This window comes from Nothoprocta perdicaria, unplaced genomic scaffold (assembly GCF_003342845.1).
Source record: "Nothoprocta perdicaria isolate Ctin4 unplaced genomic scaffold, notPer1 scaffold_173, whole genome shotgun sequence".
Lineage (NCBI taxonomy): Eukaryota > Metazoa > Chordata > Aves > Tinamiformes > Tinamidae > Nothoprocta > Nothoprocta perdicaria.
Window position 1 is genome coordinate 1,445,637 of NW_020454905.1, and position 22,940 is coordinate 1,468,576.

Genomic DNA, 22,940 nt, shown 5'->3' on the forward strand with positions numbered 1-22,940 from the left:
ATAGATTCAGTTCTTTTTAAAATACTGTGTTTTTCTACAGTCATAACAGGATAGTATTTTGTATTCAGTATTCAGTCGGCCCGACTGAAAAAAGTAGTAGGTACAAAATACTATACAGCTATAAAATCAATCCATATTTCCTTTCCTTTAAGATGCAGACATATGCTGCCATGTATAACCAGCAGTCCAATGGACCGATGAAGGCTGGTGAATCTTTCTTTAACCATCATTTTCTGCAGAGAAGATCATGAATGCCACGGCAGGAAATGGGGACACATGATATTCCTAATACTGTCTGCATTTACCTATGTTGACTAGTGTATGTATGTGCATATACACCTACATGCACACAAATACACTTATCAACAGTCTACACACATATACAGGCAACTATATACTGATGAAAAAGAGATCACGATAGCTTTATTTTGTCAGAGAAATTAGCAGCTAACTCACAGAAACTTTTAGGATTAGTTTTTTAAAGAACTATAATGTGCATCACAAAAAGAAAACATTGGTGTATTCTTTTGCCAGGCCACAGAACACCAGTCCATCTGCTCTCACTTTTGTCTGGAATTTTTGTCTGGAGGGGAAGCCTCAGCTCCTGCAGGAATTGCATCAATTACCCCACTTTACGGACATAATCCACGAGACAGAAGGGACATGACTGACAGGAAAGCAAAATGTTTCTTCCTGCCCCCGCCCTGTGTTTGCTGCTCAGGAAAGGCACATTACTTCCATATTACAATGTCATTCCAATATCATTCCTAATGCTATTAGCCTAGCACTTCATACTTGGAACCAAAGTTGGAGCTTAAGCAAAGACACTGATACGTAACGTTTTTGTAGCGAGACACTAGTTCTGGGATCTCCAGTGCAAGAGAGACATGGGCATACTAGTGTGAGGTGAGTCCAGTAAAGGGTCACAAAGATGATTAAGGGATCAGAGCATCTGTCACACAAGGAGGAGCTGAGAGCTGGGAACGTTTAGGCTGCAGAAGAGAAAGCTACAGGAGATCTTATCTGTGTGTATAAGCACCTGCTGGGGGAGTAAAGATGACTGAGCAGGACTCTGCTCAGAGGCGGCCAGTAAAAGGACAAGAGGTCACAGGCACAAACTGAAACACAGGAAATTCTGTTCAAAGAAGAAACAACTTTACTGTGAGGAAGGTCACACACTGGAGCAGGCTGCCTAGACAGGCTGTGCAGCCTCCATCCTTGGAGAGATCCAAACATGAGCCTGAGTAACCAGCTGCAGCTGAACCCACTTGGACCAAGGAGGGCAGGCTGGCCTAGATGATCTGCACAGGTCCCTTCCTGTCACAGCTGTGATTCTGATTTTAATAAAAGGTAAAATGGCTTAGATAAGCCTTTCAGAATTAAAATGAAGAAAACTGGTGTCCTGCAGTTTACTTATTGTTCCTTAATGTGAAGAATAAAATTACCACTGGAGTTTTAAAAGCCTGCTGGTTTTCTTATCTCTTTTTCACAGCCAGTGTTATTAAAAGAAGCTTTAGTAGGTACCAGCAGAGGACAGGCTGTTTCTATGTAAATGTAAACTTTTTTTTTTTTTAAATATAAAATAAGTCTGGTTACAAAGTAACATTTTTTTCTTTGCATCTTTAAGAGACTAAGCTACTGCCTTTCCACTTTTATACCTTCTATACCTTTATACTTATCTAAAATGTAGAAAATCATCAACTATACATTATGAATGAACTATTAAAATTAGCACTATCAATTTTACTCATACAAAATTAAAATCTTAACAGCAATATTTGCTTCAAAAAAGTCATTTTAAGTTGTAATGTGAATAGCACTTCTTATTAAATGTTCTTCTTAACATCTCTGCACAGACTCATATATTTGGCAGTTACAAATTGCTTAGTTCTCAAGCCAGGAAAATCTACAAGTTGCTCTCTTTTCCTGTCATTTATTATCAAATGGTCTTCAATACAGAAACAAATGGCTTTATAATAAGCTTCTCCCTGCCCCAGTTTCTCATTTTGTTACTGAATTTGTCATTCTCTTTGACCACTCTCAAATCCTTGCTAAAGTATTTTTCTTCTCTGCTGAAATATTATAAGCTGAGTTTCTACATGCACCAAAAATGAGCTAATTCAGAAATTCTTCTATGCTTTGTACTCCAAGAAGTTCTCACTTTTACTCCTTACAAATAAAACAAGAGCCAAATAGAGAATTATAATGGACTCCACAATTGGAAGACAGAGTTTAAAGAAGATAAAACTCTTTTTGTTTTATTACATTCCACTAGGCATAAACCACAAGCCTGTTCTCTCACTTGGTTGTGTTCATCAGCATGCTCTGCATCAGATGAAAAAATGCAGRCAAGAGTCTCACTTGGTCTTTTTCTCTTTATTCACTTAGATTGCTGACCAGAGATGGAATAGTAAATACCCAGTCTCTATCACAAGAAAAGAGACTTTCATCTGGAGGCCTAGAGAGGCTTAATACAGATATACTGATAGAGGATTTAACTCCTCTGTTTCCCTAGGTAGCAACATCAGGACCCGGAACAATTTTTCTCTAAGTGACTTTTAGTAACAAGAACACTTTAGCAAGCTCCTCAAATTTATGGGATTTTAAAACACATAAAGCTTGGCCTCAGTACTCACTGAAGTGTGCACTTCTATTCATACAGTATTTTCCTACCAAATTATAATCAAGTTTCTGCTGTACAATCTGGGTGCTGCTATTGCCAGCTTTTATTGATGTATTAAATTGTTAGCAAGCAGCTAAGAGCTGCCAAAACAATTTCACCACACCTATCTCATTTTTAATAGCTTTTGATAAGAAACTGCTGTGGAATTACTGTTTACATATTATGATGAAATAAAAGTCAACAATTTGTATCATTTAGGTTACTGCAATTAGGATTTTTACAATTATCTTAGCTTTTATTAAAACATTACTTTATACTGTTTACTAAGTCAGCTATCACGCCACTGCTATCGCTTAATTATACATGTATTTACTTCTGTCTACTCAAGCTAAAACTGAATTATGCTCTTGAAATATTAGTACCTTATTCAGCTTCAGCTTTTCCTACATTTTAATTTCTCCTCAGAGGTACAAACAACTCATCAAAAATCTTTTTTAGTATATCTGGGATGCTGGAAGTTTTATAAACTTCTAAAAGTGCTATTTGATGACATACATCTCCTATCCTTAAAATTTTATTGCACACATTAGRTTTCAGGAGAAGTAGCGGTTATTCTCTGAATTCACTTTTGACCTCAAAATTTTAAATTACATAAGTGATTGTGTTTTAAATGAGCAAACTGAGGTTTTCCATACACAAATAAGATATACTGACTCTCGTCAAAGTCAGCATGCCTTCTTAATCAATCAGTACATAACATGAAAACAAACATCTTCCAATGTATATATACTTCTCAAGTATGTTACTGGAAAACTGAAACTCTAAAATAATTTCCAGAGACTTCAAAGAAAAATATTTTACTCATATTTAGATGCTCCCTTTGGGAAATTTAATCATTTTCCATGACAGCACTCATCATACAACTAGTTAAAAGTGGAAGGGAGAGGAAAAAGAAGAGCTGAGGTGCTGTTCATGCATCTTCTAAAGAAAAAAAAAAATCTTCAGACAAACAAAAATACTATTAGTGTTTTTCAGGGATAAAGGTGGAGCGTGCTCGAAAGGGAAAGGCTCCTCATCAGCTCTGAAACAGGAAATTGAAAGCTGCCAATGGATGGGATGTATGCATTACATTTCAGATGAGTAATTTTTCTGTCCAACTGCTTTAAATGCATTACTTCAGATGCAGACAAGCTCCTAGATGGTATTAATGGGTAGCAGATTTTGTTTTCTCACTCCATAAAAACTTATCTTTTTCCAAATGACAAGTGTTGACCTTTCAGTGTACTATGTCTACTCATATTCTTCTCCCTTCTGAAATCATTTCTAATAATATTCATCAGAAATGACAAGTAGAAATAAAAGTATTGTGTGTGCTATGTCATATGGCTGATGTGTAACGTCTCAGAGACTGTTAATTAGAAAGGATAATTTACTAAATTATCATACTTTGTGTGCAATTACTGCAAAGCAACAACATAAATTAACCATAAAGAGCAAGGTGTTCAATGCTGCTGCTGGAGGTATGCTTACTTCCCTTCTCCCATAACCAGCAAAATCCAATAGCAGGACAAGGAAGCTCTGAAATGGTTTTATTTTTATCTTTAAAAACAGAATGAAGATTTCTGTAACAGAATTCAAATGCTTGGCCACCCTTCCTCTACTTTCCTAACCGAACTTTTGTTTCTTTGTAATGAGAAAGGGAAAGTCAGCAAAACAAAATGTCACCATTAAATCATTTCACAGCATTTTGTGTCAGAAATGTAATGGAAAATGTGCACATCATGGGAAAGGTTACTGCTCTTCCAGAACGTCTTTTCACTTGGTTCAGGGCTCATCCCTCTACATAACCATGCAGGCAGTCCTGATGGTTGTTCTCCTTGGGCTTAATTTGGCAGTTGAAGGATTGTGGCATTTTCAAGAAACCACAGTGCAGTGATTTTAGTGGTTATCTGGCTGAAATAGATGCTATGATTTAGAATAATTACTCTGTTTATGTGTAATGGTGAAAGTCAGTTACTACACCCCATTTCAAAGCCAGCTTCCTACATTACTGGATATTTTCCTAATAGGGCAGAAACTCTGATCTCCAAGCCAGAAAGACAGGAGTCTATCCCTTCCTCAAATACACTCACCATAGCATAATTATACTTATTTTAACTAACAATTCTGGAGGAGAAAAAAAATGCAGTACAAAGGCAGGTCACAAAAGACCCACAGGATATATCACACATTTTATTGGAATAATAGAAATGTTAACTACTGTCAACTTTAATATTCATTAAAATCAGTTTTTGGGTACTGATTAGAAACTGGAAGTATTTGGGGCATTTTAGTAGGGTCTCAGCAGCAAAAGAAGAGGTACAGTGTCCTCTCACGTAGATCTTGCTTTCAGGTGAGGTTAGATAAGTAGAAGTTCAGCCACCTAATCAAGAATTTCTAAAATAGTTTATCCAGTGGTAAGAAAAAGGGAACAGCCCTATCTGAATCTCTACTAACAGCTCTTAGATAGTCTTTAAGAAAACATATACATTTGTTTCTTCTATTCTTTCCACACTCCTTCTTCCCAAAACCAAGTGAAGTTACCAGGCCTTCCTCAATACGAAGACAGAGATAGCTTGAAATATTTTAACCTTCTTCATGAAAGCATGGAAAATTTCTTAAAATCATGGAGACAACAATGCCCCCAAAAAATCTGTTCAAATGCTAAGCTAATGAAAGACACTTTCAAATAAAGACAAAGTATGAAAAAATCACTCAAGGGTAAAAGTTTAGAAAAAAAATCTGAGCAAGAAGAATGAGGTAAGAACTACTACCTAAAATATTTTGTGTTACTCAATTCTTATTCCATTGAAATATTACCTTTAACATCATAAACGTCTGAAGCACATCTGAAAAAAAATTAGTTTTGAGATGACAATGTAAAGGGATTAAATAAATATAAGTTATATATATATATACACATTAATAATATTTTCTATGGGAGAAGCTGGTTTATTATTTAAGGCAAAGCAATATGTGAATCTAGACTTGGACATAATACAGAAGACAAATAATTTAATAGCTCAATCACAAAAAAAAAACACAAAAAAATCAAAACAAAACAAAAGAAAATAGCAAAATACATAATAAAATAGACAAAGAAATGAAAAACATACAATTTGACTTTACTAGTAACTAAGACTGGCTTAGAGGAAAAATTATTCTGTCTGCACTTTCACTGGTAACAATATGGACCATTTACAGCAGATCAAAACCAAACTGTAATGCAAACCAAAATTACACTAAAATACAGGAAAAAATGAATCCACATCTCATATTTTTGGCTTTGGGAAAGGAAGTACAAAGTTTCATATTTTTCAGATAAGCTAACTAGCAGATGATATTGGGAAATTACTTCTGCTCTCTCAAAACAACACTTAATAAAAAAAAAAAAAATTCTTGTAATATATACTGCAAGATGAGTCATCTTTACTGAGTGCATTATGAAACTAAAGAGCCATTGCGATAGTCTATCTTATCCAACTGTTTGTTTATATTTTTAAAAATATGTTCTTCACTACATGACACCCAGAGTGATTAAACTAACAACCACAGTATCATATATACAAATATACACACATATACAAGTCCACCATATGCATATGAGGATAGGCAACTGTATCCTTTAATTTGTAATTTAAAAAAACCAAAAACCCAGAACACTTGATTTTGACTCAAATTAAGCCCCAACTACATGCAATTCATTTATTAATATAAATTGGCACCATATTCCATTTTACCCATGTGAATAACACTATAGATGATGATGAAGAAAAGAACTCATAAGGTTCCCAGTACCTTTTACCATCTTTCAAGTGTGTGCTTCCATATCAATGCAAAACATGCTGATTACACCCAGTACGACCTGTTTTCAACAGTACATATGAAATTTGGCACAGTTAACACTCCTCAGAGGAAAAGAATTCATATTGTTTAACTAATTATAAATCAACGGCCTAGTAAATCTACAAGATAGCAGAAGAAAGAACAAGAAAAATAATTGCATAAGAGAAGCTGCCATTCTTCCTATTGAGATTTCTTACTTTAATAGTGTTGTATTTTTCCAGATAGATTTTATAAAACTGCATAGATGCTTACTAGACATTAATTGTGACATATCATAACTGCTACATCAACACAGAATTTAAATGGTTCTTGTTTCCTGTGATCGTCTTCTAAGACATTATTTGAATACCTGAATATGAACAGAGTGGTTGTAAATTTCTAAGTATTCAGAAGTTTCATGATTTCTGTAACAATGGTTCRGCTTAATGATGTCTAACAAGTGAACTGACACTGAACCTGATATTTATTTTCTGAGCCTCGTGTGCTACAAAATGCTCTGATGTCATAACCTCACTGCACAAAAAAGACTGAAGTCATTTGGCTAAAATGCTGAAATATCTGATTCATTCAAATGCCAAGGAAATTGGATTACTTGATACAATTTGATGCTATTCTTAAGAACGTCCATGAAAATAAGAAGCTCCTGATCCTTATCACAGGACAAATACTTGTCATGTACTCATCCAACAGATTATAGGTAACCAGGCCAGGTCTGATACAGTACCTGTAACAGCAGATAACATAATTCCACCCTCTGCATGCATTTCACGAATTCCAATTGTCTGAAGTAGCATCTCACTTACAAAAGTACTTTTTTCTGAAGAACTTGTCCATTAGTTATTCACAATAAATATGATAAGAAGAGCCTTAGTATTGTATTATTTTATAAATTCTTCTGGATCTCTGGAGTTCTAGAAGGCAAAAGAAGTGAAGAGATCCATGCTGCATTTATTCCCTAAGGCAGCAAGCAAAGTAATATACAAATATATAAATCCTGAAACACACACTGTTTGGGGAAGAGATGACAACTGCCAAATACATCGCCAAGCTGTAACAGACAAATCCATGATCACAGCACAGACTTGAACAAGCAGCTGCAACTGAAGGAGGAAAAGAAGGAAAGCTTTTAAAAAAAATCACTGATCAAAAAAACAAAGGTAAAATAGTATCTTTATTGGCAAAAGGAAAGTAATCATAAAGAAAAAACTGTCTGAACTTCTGTTCATAAGCCGCTACCTGAAAACTATACTTACTGCTTAAGTCTGTGGCACTGGCCCTCAAATTTTTTGGAACCACAAACTTCAAATATCAACAGTGCGAATACTGAAACCAAACTAGTACCTGAAAAGTTATAAACTTCTACAGCTTATTGAGGTTCTAGAGACTAAAGGCCAGTAAACAGCTTGGGAGTCACTGCTCTACAACCTCACCAAGATGTAACACTGAACTTTGCATTTGCAGCTTGGCAGGTTTGAGGAAGGTCTGACTGACAGGTTAGTAAAAAGTCTGGGAAATAACAAGAAAAAACAAACTGCTGTGAAAAATTAACCTTTCATTTTATGAAGGCCAAAAAAAATTGCCACCTCAAAACACAGCTGACCAAATCACCTGGTAATAGGAACATTTTTAAAAAATCATTTAATATCACAGCAATACTCCCAAATAAGGCTTTGGAATTTTCATAATGTTAATATAAAAGAAACATGCATTTTTTTCCTGATTCTTGATGTTCAAAAACTTTTTTATTCATGCTGCTTTAACTAATATTAATGCTAATAGAGGTAAATACCATAAAAATAAAACTCATTGAAGTTCTCCAATAAATAAAAATCTTTTGTTGTACCTTACTGCACCTAAAAGCATAGTTGGGCAAAATCACTTTCTAATACCATTTTTGCTCTTTTCCAAATGAAGGATTAACAGTAAGCTTTACACAGAAGTAACACTAAAAACCCTGTACAGCTTTTTCAAATTGGTTTTCTAATCACAACATCGCAGAATTGATTGGAAACAGATCTTATATGAAGATCACATAGTACCAAGAACCACAGTAGACATGGAAAAAAAGAAAAAAAAAAACTGAGGTTCTCGTGTTCTTTATGTAGCTAAGATTTCCTTAAGAGCCACATAGTTAAGCAACAGAGGGGGAAAAAGAAAATCCAGGTTTCTACACAGATTATGATCTCTAGTCTCAGGAAAATGAGAGACAATGGCATTCAACAAAGCACAGAGGGGTATCGCCGACAGAAGCCAGGTGCCCACGTAACAGAAGTTAATACTAAAGAGCCTGTCCAGGAAGTTTTACAGTACAGATTCAAATGCTGAAGGCACATGTAGCTCTAGTAGCTGGTACTCCAAGTGCAAACGTATCCTGCTTTCTGTTCCTAGAGAACACAATACGACTTTGAGCTTTGCCTGGTTTTTCGGTGCCTCAGCAGTAAGCATCATGGTGCCAATGGCTCTTTTTGAGTATCTGCCACAATAGATTAACCTACTGCAAGACCAAAAGCTGTGCAAAATCTGTGGTCTTTTACAGTATTCTGCAATGCAGCAAAGGTAATTCCATTTGAATAAAGTCCTCTGTGAAGAAAATATGTATGTTTGTCATTACTTGTATTTTCTCTTGCCATCTACAGTAAGAAGAAATACTCTTCAGAAGRTAATAAAATGAGGTTAATGATAGAAAAGCAGAGAATAGGTAACAAATAACAAGAAAAAAATAACATGCAGAATTAAGCCCTGTAAATTACACAGTACACATAAACTATGCTACTTTTAAGCTTTCTTAAGCTTTCTTAAGCTTGAAAGTTTAAGTTTCTTAAGCTATATTAAGCTTTCTTTCATTCAAGTACTTCATTAAAAAAAAATACTGCATTTGTAATCACCTGTGAAACATGATCTTATTGCAAACTATGTCCAAATTAACTATTATTTCCCTGTAATTAATCTCTTCATCAGTATTCTTAAAGACAGCTTTAGCGGACATTCTGAAAATCATAAGCGTTAAGTTACTACAACAGGTCGTTAAATTTGTTGCAGTGTATTTAAAATATTTAATGATTAATGTGGCTGTGGCAGAATAAACTTCAAGTGAGCTAGAACTTCAAAATTGGTATTTGACTAATAGATGAAGATCAAATCTTTAATGTGAATGCAGGCATGAGTGGAAATGGTTCTGCAAAAAATAGAAATGCAGAGATGAACCTAAGCAAGATGAATTCAACTAATKAAATATGGCAGATAATAGTTCCAAAGCAAATATTTTCAGAGGATTCATAGCAGCTGGTCTAGATTACAATTCCTGTCAAAACAGAAGTGCAGGAGATGACTTCCTAGAACTAAAGATTTTTCTTTATACACTACAAATTATCTTAAATAGGATGAGTACATTTGCAACACCACTATTGCATACATTGCCTATATTTTTTAATGTTTTCAGTTGTAAAGTGACCTAATGAACCAGAGTTACAACAAATTTTACAGTCATTTTTACAGATGGGTTATATTCTTTAATAAATACTGCAAATAATAAAAAATATTTTTCCTCGTCTTCCTACTCTTCATCTTTCCCTTCCAGATCTGCTGCAATACCATAACACCACAGACAGGGGATTACACTCGCCTGAAGTGAGATTTGGCATATTGGTATAAATAAGTACTTTCAAATCTGCTAATTTCTTAGTAAGCATCTGCATGAAAATAATTACTATATATAGGCTTATTAATTTCTCAGCTTTACACTCTATGAATACTTTATTATCAGCTTTCAATTCTACGCTTTCAAAAAATCCTATTCTGTATCATTTCAAAAACATCTCCTAAGTTATTGTACCCTCTCTGAATTGCGAAAGTAGTAATTTTGTACCAGCTGATACAAATTAAAACAAAGAAAAACTTCCAACTTAACCAGGAAAGCAAAATAACTCAACACACAAAATTAGAAAAGAGTATATGTTACATGCTGACTTTAAATTGTTGGATAATAAAATCTAATGCTACTTCAGAGACTTTAACCTGACCAGCGCAAGTCTATGACTTTGCCTCATGTGCAAACACTAGCATCATTTTATTGCCCTTTCTCAAATCTAATGTTACATAGCAATCTTATCTAATTCACTACATATTATCCATGAACATTTTAAACCAACAACAGAAGTTGTACTTTTTAAATAGACACAGTCAAGTACCAAGCTGTTCTTAAAAGAGAAGCTACTTCTTCAAGAAGTAATTCAGAAGTCTTCCTTTGGAAGATTTTATACTAGATTATCAGATAGAATTTTCTTTAAAAATTGTTTTGTGTGTTCAGATAAAATAAACAATTCATCTTAACTTTATTCTTAAACAAAAACAGAACAGACAGATATATGAGGCCGAACAGGGGATCTTTGTGTTATCACTTTGTGTGCACGCTGCAATAGATCCATCAGTGGTACTGTGCTAAATGGAAAGCAAGCTTTGCCTATTACCTATTAAGCCACTTTATATACACTTCACTTTATCCATGTTTCTATTAAATATGTTTAAATTTCCAAGGGAGCTCTTAGGGTGTATGATAAGAACTTTATAAAGACGTGAATTACTGAGTTATGACCTAATAAAAAAGTTAAGGAGATACTTAGGAGTTAAGCAATTCCTCTAAAGGATCTAGAATTCTAAGTAATTCCTGTAAGACTGCAATAAAGCTTTCAGAAAAACTAATAAATGTATGATCTGTATACAACTTTAGAAGATTCACACCACAAAATAAACAAAAGAAAACTACCATCACATAGTGCTTTGTTTTCTAGAACACAGCAGTTCTATATATTTGAAAAAACAAATATATCTTTCAAAATTATTCTCTTTTTAAAGGAGTTTTTATCCTAAGACAAAACTAAAACTATCAAAAACAACAAAAACAAAAAAACACATTTAAAAATATGTGCCCTCCATTTCACGAAAAACTTTCCATTATTTGGTTTAAGGTTAGAAGTCCATTTTTGTAGGTAGTCTCTGTTTTCTCACTGCTTTATTATCAAGTGCACATTGTAACTTCTTTAYGACCATCTCAAAAAAGTGCTGCTTCTCTATGCCTTATGATAAAATTATCTACCTCAATTATTAACGTGCTTTTTTGAAAATACAAAACATGCTCTACATTATAATACCATGATTCTCAAAACTCAACTACAGTTCATTTGGATGAAAAGAGATACGAAAGAAGTGTTACTTTAATCAAGGATATAGCTTCTTAACAGTCTTTCATAATGCTACAGATCAGCTTTCTACTTATTTTTAATGAACGTTTTCAATTAACTTTTCACTGACTCTTCTACTTATCTTCTAAAAAATTACATCTCTTAACAATATTTCCTCAGGTTCTCCATTAGGTTCTTAAATATAACATTCAACACTTCCAAAAAGAATCCTGAATTAAAAAAAAAAAAAAGCTCAGCTAATTCACTGCCTTTTTCACAGTAAAGCACTCTATATATGCTGTAGTTCCAGCTTCTTGTATCTATTTATTTTCTGCAGACTGTTCTGACCACTGACTTTAATATTATGTCTAACTTGCAAAACTATGAAGTCAAAATTAGTAAACAATGTCAATATTTAATAAATCAAATGCAAATTGAGGGTCCCTCTCCTCTGGTACGTACCGCAAATACAACCCCTAGGGAAATTCTGGCCTATGTGCAGTAAGGCTGATGAAAGCCTTGTCTGCTGCTGTGTGCAGGACACAGTAGACTGCGCAGAAGTAGCTTTTTTATGCATATATATATATATATATATATATAAAATATCTTCCAGATACTGATGAGGCATGTGCCTGAAATTTGGAAAGAAAACTACAACCTGGCATGGGATCCTTGAAATGATATCCACTTCTAAGCGAAATGAGATGCAGTAGTTTAGACACTACCATAAGCCACTGTGAGTAGCATATGTCTTATATATCTTGGATACTTTCATTCTAAAACTACTTTCAGCTTGGATGTATCTTCTGTTTGTCATATCTCTAATTCCTTGAAATAAATGTGACCATGTACTTGGGAACAACCCTTCCCAAAAAAAACAGCAATCTAAACCTAGCCTAATCTAAACCAATATTGCCCATAAAAATACAACTGAAATATATAGGGCCTAACTACAATACTAAGTTTTATCTAAATTAACTATGAGATTGTTTTATTCAAAGTTCAGTTGATTCAATTTTAGTCTCCTTTCTGGTTACCAAACACCATTATTCCTTTCAATAAAAGAGGAAGCAGTTTTTACAGCTGACCGCAATGCAACTATAAAGTCAAAATCAGCGAAGATATTGTGGTCAACAATAGATATTCAACAGGACTTATTCTATGCTTGAATTACACTCCTGCAACTACTAACCATTAAACAATCCAATGGGTTTTTATTTTTTACTTCTCTGTTTCAGATGAGAAATATGATTATTGAACACTTTCATGATCTGCATTAATGAAGGTGGCATTATTCCATTTTTTAAAAACATAAACTCCCATAATCCATGCTTCAGTTTGTAACATTGTTAATGATTCTAATTTAATTACTTTTAGGATGGTCCTGTAGCTTTAATATCATTAAATTGTTGGTTTATCTTTCTGACCTACTATAAAGCATTGACAATTTACCCTGACAAGAGGAAATGAATTCTCTTGTGTTAGAAAAACAGATTACCTTGCTTATTTACAACTTAATCCACAGTGTAAATGTGTCAATGTGTGTGGCAAGTCAGTAAGTGAATCAAATCAATGTTTCCTCTAAATAAGTCATTTAAAAAAAAAAATCAAAACAAACAAAAAAAAACCCAAAAAAGCCACATGTTGTTATAATCATGATGGGGAAAAAAAAAAAAAAAAAAAAAAGTAAGAGGAGGAGGATGGAAATTTAATCCTCAAAAGGCCAGAGCATTAAACCTACCTGACTAGATTTTCATTGTCTCCAGTCCCTTTACATGTAGCACATTCAGTCCTTAAATCCTCAGACTTGGGCTTCTTTTGAAGAACAGACTGTCTCTGTCTCCTTTCTCTAGGAATYCGTTCCTGTCACAGAAGGAGGCAAAAGAAAAGAGTGGGGGAAAAGGAGGGGAGGAAAGCAAATATTTTCAATTATAGTACTGAAAGTAACATTTCAACCTGAAGTTTTAATTTTTTTTTTTTTGTGAAACTGTTTTAAAAAAAAAATACACTATATTCCAACCTCAGGTTTTTCTTCCTCGGGCACAAAGCTTCGTTTTCGTCCTCTAGTTCTCTAGAAAGAAAATATATTTGAAATTCAATGTTACGTAACACAAAATGCTTTTGCTATTTATCTATTCTTTATAACAATAAGAAAAAAAAAAAAGGAATTATCTAAGCAAAAGAAATAATCTAAAGCACATCCTACAGAACCACTGTAAGACAACTACATTAAACAGGTGACAGGGTAGCTGCTTCAGATTCCAGGTATAATTTTATACAGCACTAGCCAAAAGAGATATATAAATTAATGTATTTTGTGAGCTGGGCATGTGGAACCTTCTCCCCCAAAAGACTGCCTTTACAAATACAAATCTCCTAAAGACTTTGTACAACTTCCCCAATAACAACGCACGTAATTTCTAAATATATTTGGACAGTTTGTGAGAGTAAATTCCCTGAGTACTTAAAAGCATTTTAAAGTGCTCTATGAGCAAATGCTCAGATTACCAGCTCGCATCACAAACCGGCACTGATAGTCACTTTGAATGTTAGCCAGGAGCCTCCATTCCCCCCMAAAATTTCAATTTTCTTCATGCTTTACTTGCATAAAGAATTCTGTATCATGTTATAAATACTAATACAGTTCTGAAAGGGCTCAAGATCATCACATTTATCAAATTCTGTGATATTTGAAATTTAATAATACTTCATTAAAACAGAATCAGAGATTCTTAAGAACACTGTAACTTTGGAGGCATTTAATGCCAAGAATTAATTATTTCAAAATGAAGCTTTATATAAAGGGTATCACACAACCATGACATCAAGTATCCAGTTTCCCATTTGCCAGGCATATTTACCCTATTTCCAGAGAAAATAAGGAAAAAGAAGTGCTTGTACAAGGAGAACAAATGAAGCTGGAACATGTTACTTTTTCATCCAATGAACAAGATCTTTCAGACAGTTCTGCAGATTCTGCACTTTGGAGATGTTCAGTGAACAAAACCCCAACTAAATTAATTTACAGGCCAAAGACCAAAAGGAAACAGAAGCAGGCAAGATTTTAACCTCTGTAAGTAATTTTGATGTAAATTCCAAAGACAGGATTTCTTTTTTGAGTCCCTAACCAAATCCTGAAACAAAATGTCTACTTCTCTAGTTCTACCTAATGAGAAGCAAGGATCTGCAATTCTTGAGTATGTGCACATGTTGAAACACAGCAGATTATTAAGCTGTAGAAATAAACCATGTTCTCAGTCGCTACATCTTACTTGCATCTGTACATAGACCGTGAAAATTCTTCAGAGACCTAAAACTCCAATTCCTATAAAACTCCTACATAGCTACAGAAAATGAAGTATTTTTCAAAAAAATAAAGGAGTAAGCTAATCTTCTGAATCCCTAATAAACACTTACTACCTCATTTACAAAACTTTTAAACTGTAAAAAGGTCAAGAGGAACAGATAGATATGAAGGAAAGACATAAAGTAGTCCTAAGAGTTAATCTTAGTCTCCTTCTACATGTGGAGGGAGATGAGGGCAGCCTTTAAGCACAGTTTCTTAAAGAACATATAAATAAGTTATGTCTGTAATAACACAAAATGTTATATTGCATAAACACACTTTATTTTGTTACTAAACTCATAAATAGCTATTAAGAATTTATGTACTGTAAGATTATTTAATTTCTCAAATATACAGCAAATTAGTGTTTTAGCTCTGTAATATAACATTAATTTGGCCTTTCTTAATCTAATTCATATTCAAGCAAAGGAAACATTTCTGTACCAAATTGTTCAATATTAAACAGACCTATTAAATCAAGTACTGTAAACTTTTTGTCACCTTTAGTTTCACATACTGATAAGCTCACAAAAGGAGGGATGCTAACAGCTATCTGGCAGATGTTCCTAAGGCTCTAGCATTATCTATATACCGACATATGCAAGTATGTACAGAAAGATTAAGTAGATTATCTTTTATGAAATTATGAAGCAAAGCATTAAAGGCAAAAAAGAACAGTTTAAAGTGCAACATATTTAAGCAGAATGTGAACTTAATGCCATCTGTTTTCATTGGCCACTGGTACACACCAGATGGAATGCCCAAAATGAAAAGTGAAACTTAAATTTCAGTACTGCTAGGCGGCCAAAAATTCAGTTTAATACAAACAGTGTTAAGGAAAAGAAGTAATCACAAAAAGAGGTTTCTATGGACTGTAACAGTATATGTCAAAGGCTTACAAGAACCTATTTATACATAAGCAACTTAAGTCCAAGTTCAATGACTAAATTTTTATCTCTGAAACAGCAGCACTGCAGCCTGAATACACTAAGTAACTGCCACAAGCTGAATGATGTCTTCCGTGTTTAACATGGAGAGAAAATGAGAAGGGACAGGAAAAGAAATGAAAAACATCAGAGACTACTCGGCTAAGCAACAAGGCCTTTGATGCTTTGATATTAATAAAAGAGAATTTTTCAAAATGCTTTTCCTCTGGGGAGGAATAATCACTTTGTGAAGTCATTTGTCATGTGGTAAGAAAATACATTCCCTAGCTGCCTACTTTTTTTTTTTTAAATATTGAAGCTGCAAGTATTCAGAGAATACAACATCCAGTTTCTCAGAGAAAAGGTTAAAAACAAATGGAAAGAGCACCAAAATGTTAAAACAGTTGAGAACGACCAGTGTGTGTGCTGTAATTCAAAGGGTCATGAAGCTGGTAACTGCTTCTGGCTGCAGTCCTCTTTGAAGGGGATATTCACTAGTTCCGTTTTAAGTTTGTTCTCTGCTCGGAATCCACACATACATTTCAAATACAGTTGCACTGTAAATAAAACTGCCACTTCGCAACTGATACCTAACTCTCTACACACGCAAATCTTGATCTGCTTGTGTTAATAACACATGGTTTGGAAAGGACTTTTTAAAACATATGATCTGATCAGTGTATATAAGAACCTCAAGGGAGGGAGTGAGGAGGATGCGGACGGCCTCTTTTCAGTGGTGGACAGCGATAGGATTAGAGGAAACGGCCACAAACTGAAGCACCAGAATTTAGGCAGACTTGAGGAAACATTTCTTAACAGTGAGAGTGACAGAGCACTGGAACAGGCTGCCCAGAGAGGTTGTGGAGTCTCCTTCCCTGGAGATCTCCAAACCTGCTGGGACACAATCCTGTCCCGCGTGCTCTAGGTGACCCTGTGTGTGCAGGGCGGTTGAGCTAGATGACCTCCAGAGGTCCCTTCCAACATTAAGGATTCTGTGATTCTTAGATAATTCGGTAGTAGTCTAGGCTGAATGACTGGAAAATACCATTTCATTTTGTGTCTCCTTTGAATACCTGAAATATCACTGAGAGCTCTTTCAGAATTCCCTCAGACAAGTTCTAAAAAGCTGCCGGGGACTTGCAAAAGCTGTAGAAAATATGAACAATTTGTTCACTTAAAAATGAAGTTGTACAAGTGGGAATATTTCCTAATCAGTTATTCTGAATCTCAGCTTGCAGCTATGTGTGTTTTGTATACTTAAATATAACTCAGTAAGAAAAACATGGAAATACTGCCACAGCATGAAATTACATTTTACAATAAAACATTCTCTAAACAATTTTTTTTCAGAGTAATAGTTTATATATTTAATTACACATAACTGAGATGTACTAGTTTGCACAGTTCCATTTCATGACACATTTCTCCTTTCTCTTTTAAAATTTACAAAWTTAAGTATTGATACGTTTATTAAAGCTAAGAAAACTCAGGATCACATAAATCACTCCCAAACTGTTGTTAAAACGGTCCTTCAAGATTATTGCTAACTGGGATGTCATCCTGGGCCTGTCTACACCTTCTGCAAGCACAGGATTGAACACTCATGTCTTGATATCAGTCTGATCAACACGTAAAAACTTTAACAGTCCAACTAAATATAGAGATGAAAAGATTCAAATAAGTCATGTAAAAATACATGCTAATATCCAGTGCTAGGATCCTTAATCTCTATGTTTTAGCAGGCAAGATACAAAAGGCATGTTTTATACCATCCAAATAACATAGACTTAAAATTCGTTAACAGCTTACAGATATAGATAGTAATGAAACTATATTTACAGTAAGTAGAAAAAACTGTAACTTGATAACTACATTTTAAGATGTGATGAAGAATATTTAATTTTCATCAAAACGGTTGCTGGCAGAGATCAAGATTGACAAACAATTTTGTTGCTGTTATCAGGAGAACACTGATTTTCACCTGCTGCTGTGTGCAGATGTATGGTGCATATGACAAAGAGTATCACATTAAATTATACTTGCGTTACGCATCCACTAGTTTTGTAAACTATCGAAATGACTTGTATTTGTCTGGCAACCATTAGAAAAAATAAAATCAACACCTTTGAAATTGATATTTGCAATATATTTTACTCTTTGAAAAGTTTTGGAACTTTACATTAATATTTTTACAAATTAGCTTCCACACTGAAATGTATTTGCAATTCTGATTTGTGCTATTTGTGCTTATAACCATTTTACTCTTGCCTGCTTCATAATGAAAAATAGCACCACTCACAACTGTAAAGGCATCTGTCATTTTTAACAATAGCCTTCTAGTAATAAGGCATTTTTAATTTTACACGTATTTCATAAAAGTTCTTTTATCTTCACAGAAAATATATGCCTCAAAAAAAAAAAAAAGAAAAAACCCACTAGTTTTACCCTTTGAAATGTTTGAGATCATTTCTCTGGGAAGAGAGATATCAGTGCGGAAAACATTGTAACTTCTAAGCGTCAAAGACCTGGACTGCATACAATTTTTCATAGACAATTTAAAATTTAACATCTTGTTGAGTAAATAACATTATTCCTTTGAATTTTTTATTTTAAGTCTCATGTTAAATATTAAATTTATTTTTTCTTTGCAATCAAATCACTTGTCAATTTAGGTCTTACCTATGCCACAGAATGGAGCAGGACAGCTTTATGGAAAGTATCCTTACAATTCCGGAGTGCTTAGATAGTAGCTTGGGAGATCAACCAACACCAAAACAAATGTAAACAAATAAGCTAAAATTCTATCCGTGCTACTGTAGCTGTTTTTTCTTTCACTGCAAAAGGGAGACACACTCAAAAACATCTACCATTTGGAACGGTCAGTACAGTCTGGAATTAAAGATACCCAGTCCTGGATTAGACTGCAGAAGTCCTTACAGATCAACTGCCTAACAGTCTAGGTCAGGAATAAAAAGTACTAAAAAAAATGGAAGGTGGCTCCTAATATGCAGCTATACATTTCTGTACATGGAAATTTAGTCTTAGCACATACGTTCAAGTGCTGACATTTAATGACATTTGATTAAGAGACTTTAATTGCATGTCTTAGTCGTACGCTTGCACAATTCTGTGCACCTATGCCAATCTGGGCTCAAATTACTATTTACTTAAAATAATTTGTATTATTAATAGAGGCATGCTGTCCACTAAGTTTTAGATCTCACAGCATCAACGTAATCACAGTATCAGTGCCATGTAGGCACCTAAATTCCAGTTGCTACATGGGAAGCTTAACAATATTGTTGGAAGGCAAGTCAAATGCCTGCAGCTAAGGACCAAATGGACAATCTTGTTTCAAGGTAGAATGACATACCAATGAGTACCAATGAGTTAATGCCACACAAGAAAGAAGCTATTTTTTCGTTTGGGCCCTGAAAATATTATAAACTAAAAAAGAGCCATCTGAATTTACCAAATGAAATTTCATAACATGCCCCCATGCCTTTCCTACGCATCTCCTTCTCTCGTGATTTCTACACCAGTCCTTTCCTCCCACATTCAATCTGCGTACCCCCAAAATACCCCAATCTTCTTCCTGTGGTGCTCGACAAAGGTGAGGAAACGCTAGCAGCGGTTCCAAATTACATGTTCTGACTCGACTGCCAGCAGCCAAATACTGAAGACTGTGCTTTGATAAAAACCTCTTCCCTACTGCTCACTAACTTTTACCATCCAGGTGTGCGCGCTCTCTCTCTCTTTCTTTCTCTCTCTCTCTGTCTGTCTGTCTGTCTCTCTCTCTCTCTCTCTCAAACAACAAAAATCCTAAATTATATTTCTCCACAGACCAAAAGTATTTTTAATTTTAAACACAAAAATTAAAAAATCTAAATACAGATAAAAACTAGTGAACCATTTCCCATTAGCCATTACTGGTAAAACATTTTCAAAAGGAAAAATTCTACCTGTGCAAATGGACTTCTAAGCTTAATTCTTAAAATCCCGCAAGTTGGCGTTCTGCAGTTAAAGACACTGAACTGTCTGGTTCAGTAAAATTATCCTGCTAAAAGTAAGTCATCGTTCCAAGAACCTTTTATTAGGTTTAACCTTACCCACAATCTTAATGCACTCTATCAGAAAAGAATAGTCTGATTGGAAAACTGAAACCTAAAAAATTAACAATGTCCTTGGCACATTACTACAAAGCTGGTCATCTTGGGAATTTGGGAAACGTTCCCACAGCATCAATTTGTACTTCTGCATATTACATTAGTTTCTGATTTAGTGTTTTAAATTTGAAAGTAAAAATAAAAAACTTCCCCTTGCCTCTCTGCTGTCTTAAAAAATTCACAGGAAAGACTAAAACACTACCCACACAGAAACAGTGAAGGACCCCACATGCAAATAGCTATCAAATCTGAAATGAAAACAGAAAAAAAAGAGAAAGAAAAACAGAAAAAAATATCCAAAATGGAAGGACAAACCTGAGGAAAAACAGTGACCAACAACAGGATCGATTTTTCAACAAAAGGAAAGATAAGAAAGACCTCAGCAAATTGGTTGTCCGAGTTTAGGGCTTGGAAATGCTAGAACTGAAAACTTAGTTTGGTATTCAAATGAAATTTCTAGTTTACAAATAACTGGACAACAGTAAGAAATAAATGGAAATAGAAAATACATTCAATACTACCCTGCTCTTGGAGTTCTGCAGCACAGGATACTACTAAGAAACTAAGGGACTTTAGGATAATTAATTCAAAACTGATTGATTTCATTTATAAAAATGGACAGACACATTCCTCTTAAAATGACTGCTCCARAAATAGTTTCCTTACATGTAAAATTCTGCATATTTTACTCTGCTGTGATTACTAGAGGCGCAAATATGAAGAATCAAGACMGTTGCAGAAAATCCCTTTGACTTTCTTTTGTTTAAAATTAGGAAAAATATTTTACTGGTGGCATTACACAGGCAGAATATTCTTTTAAATGAAGGTAAGAAGAGCTCTGCAGACACCAGGTGGCACACTCGCTCAATATAGATCAAAGAGGATACCTGTCATGTTACATTTCAGTTACATTCCACATGTTCCTCCTGAATACTACTCAATTTTCCAGAAAACAGGCAGGAGTAAGAAACAAGTACTTTCAGACGAAGGACAGTAAATCAGAATGTGATTAAAAGAGAAATAAGTTGGTCATAAAACTTAATTAGAGAAAATTACAATCCCTTCCAAACTTTTTCTTAGTTTTCATTACCTTAAGGACTTTTGTCGGAAAGCAAAATGAATTTCGCAGCACTGTCAGTATTCTATCATAGCTATCCTATCACTGTGAATCTGGCAATTAACTACAAAGCAATGCTTCTAAAAATTACACATAAAAAATACACTACTAGTTTGCAAATTCTGTTAGTAGCCCCTCTTTAAACACAGAAACCTTTTGAAGAAGCACACAGGTTTGGAGAACTGAAACAAGCCAAAGGAAGAAGACAGTTCTCAAGTGGTGGTAGAATAGAGAGCTACTTAAAACTTGTATAAGTGATAGATATGCTAGTTGCATAGAAATTCCACCATTATAAATATTTATATCACTGGAATACTATTTGGTATCCTAAAAACTAGATCTCTCCATGTAATATTTTTTTTTCTGATTGCTATACCAAGCAGATAATAACTGGTACAGTCCATCTGTATGGAGGAAGACCTGCATTGCTTTATTTTACTTTCCACCTCTCTAAATTTAACCTGAGGCCAAAAGAGAGAGCAAAGCTATCCAAGTAACAGTTTTTACCTCTGTAATAGTCAGACTCGTACAATTTGATAGGCAGCATTTCATGTCTTTGTACTGAAATGCCATAGCTTCAGTTGAGCTTTTCCATTCAGTGTTGAAGCATTTTACAATGTTCTTTATAACAAATACGTTAAGTTTCTTAACACTGAGGTTTTGTGATTATTTTAGTCTGGATCATTAACTATCAGTTGACAGCAATGACTTTAAGTTGCACATGTCGAAGATCACTATTAGAGAGTTAACTTAAAAGGTCTTTCTTTCAGGCATTCATTTAGAAGTCAGATTTAAACGAGCTGACCAATTACTGACAATGTTAATTAATGTGAAGACTGATAAGTATAAATTAGAATGTTTTTAAATTATGTGCTGTCTTCACAAAGCACTGGTACTTACACTGCAAATGGAACATGTTTCCTGTTTTCCTTCTTTAGCTGTTCTTTATTCAAAACTTGCATCTACGATATCATATAATTAAGTCACACAACGGATGTATGGAAAAAGCTTGGGTAAAAATGCTGCAATTAAATACAAGATAGCAATCTTGTTTATCTTTTAATATGCTTACAAAAATAAAGTCACTCATCTCCTTCCCTACTTCAAACAAAAGAAATATTAATTTAAGTAATGTTATTTATAAAGCAAAAGCAAGATTCACAAAAGCTCCCTGTGTCAAAGACAATTTGCAGGTGCTTTGTCTACATTTTTTTAAACTAATCTTCTTAGAAAATAGCTCCCCAGGCACAGACTTGCTTTACTCCATGTTCCAAAGAGTGAACAGCACACTGCTAGCTAGTAAAATACTTTTCTTCCTTACAACACAGACTTTTTATGGCTATACAGAGAAGGTTTTGTCTGTTCTTCTGCATTTTATACAGAGAAAAGATGTTATTTTGACATTTTTTAGATAACAAAATTTAAGTTTTTGAGATGAGATGATCAGATGTTTGTATTTAAAATCACCCAGCAAACTCTTCAATGCACAAAAGGCCGTGAGCAAAAGCTTTCCTCTTCATTATAGTACAGGATAGATATTTTCTTTTCAAATCAAAAACAGCCTTCTTGCAAAACAGGTATGACCCTCTCATATGCTTATTTAAAGCTCCATGACTGGAAAACATTTGTTGGAGAGTGCAATAACACAGAATTTACTTTATTTGAACGGATGTGCCAGAATTACAGGAAAAAAAGCCTTA

The 22,940-nt window shown here is 34.3% G+C and overlaps 1 protein-coding gene across 4 annotated transcripts in view; it reads right to left on the reverse strand.

Moving 5' to 3' along the window:
* PHF14 (PHD finger protein 14) overlaps window positions 1–22,940 on the reverse strand; it is a 147,320-nt gene that overhangs the window by 75,017 nt on the left and 49,363 nt on the right. For 3 of the 4 annotated variants that reach the window (XM_026036245.1, XM_026036247.1, XM_026036248.1), the window contains exons 15-16: window positions 13,706–13,756; window positions 13,427–13,548 (exon numbers count right to left, since the gene is read on the reverse strand). In XM_026036245.1, coding sequence (XP_025892030.1) covers window positions 13,427–13,548; window positions 13,706–13,756 — 173 coding nt within the window. Of the gene's footprint in view, window positions 1–7,286; window positions 7,420–13,426; window positions 13,549–13,705; window positions 13,757–22,940 lie in introns of those variants that run through there. The other variant, XM_026036246.1, reaches the window with a different exon arrangement.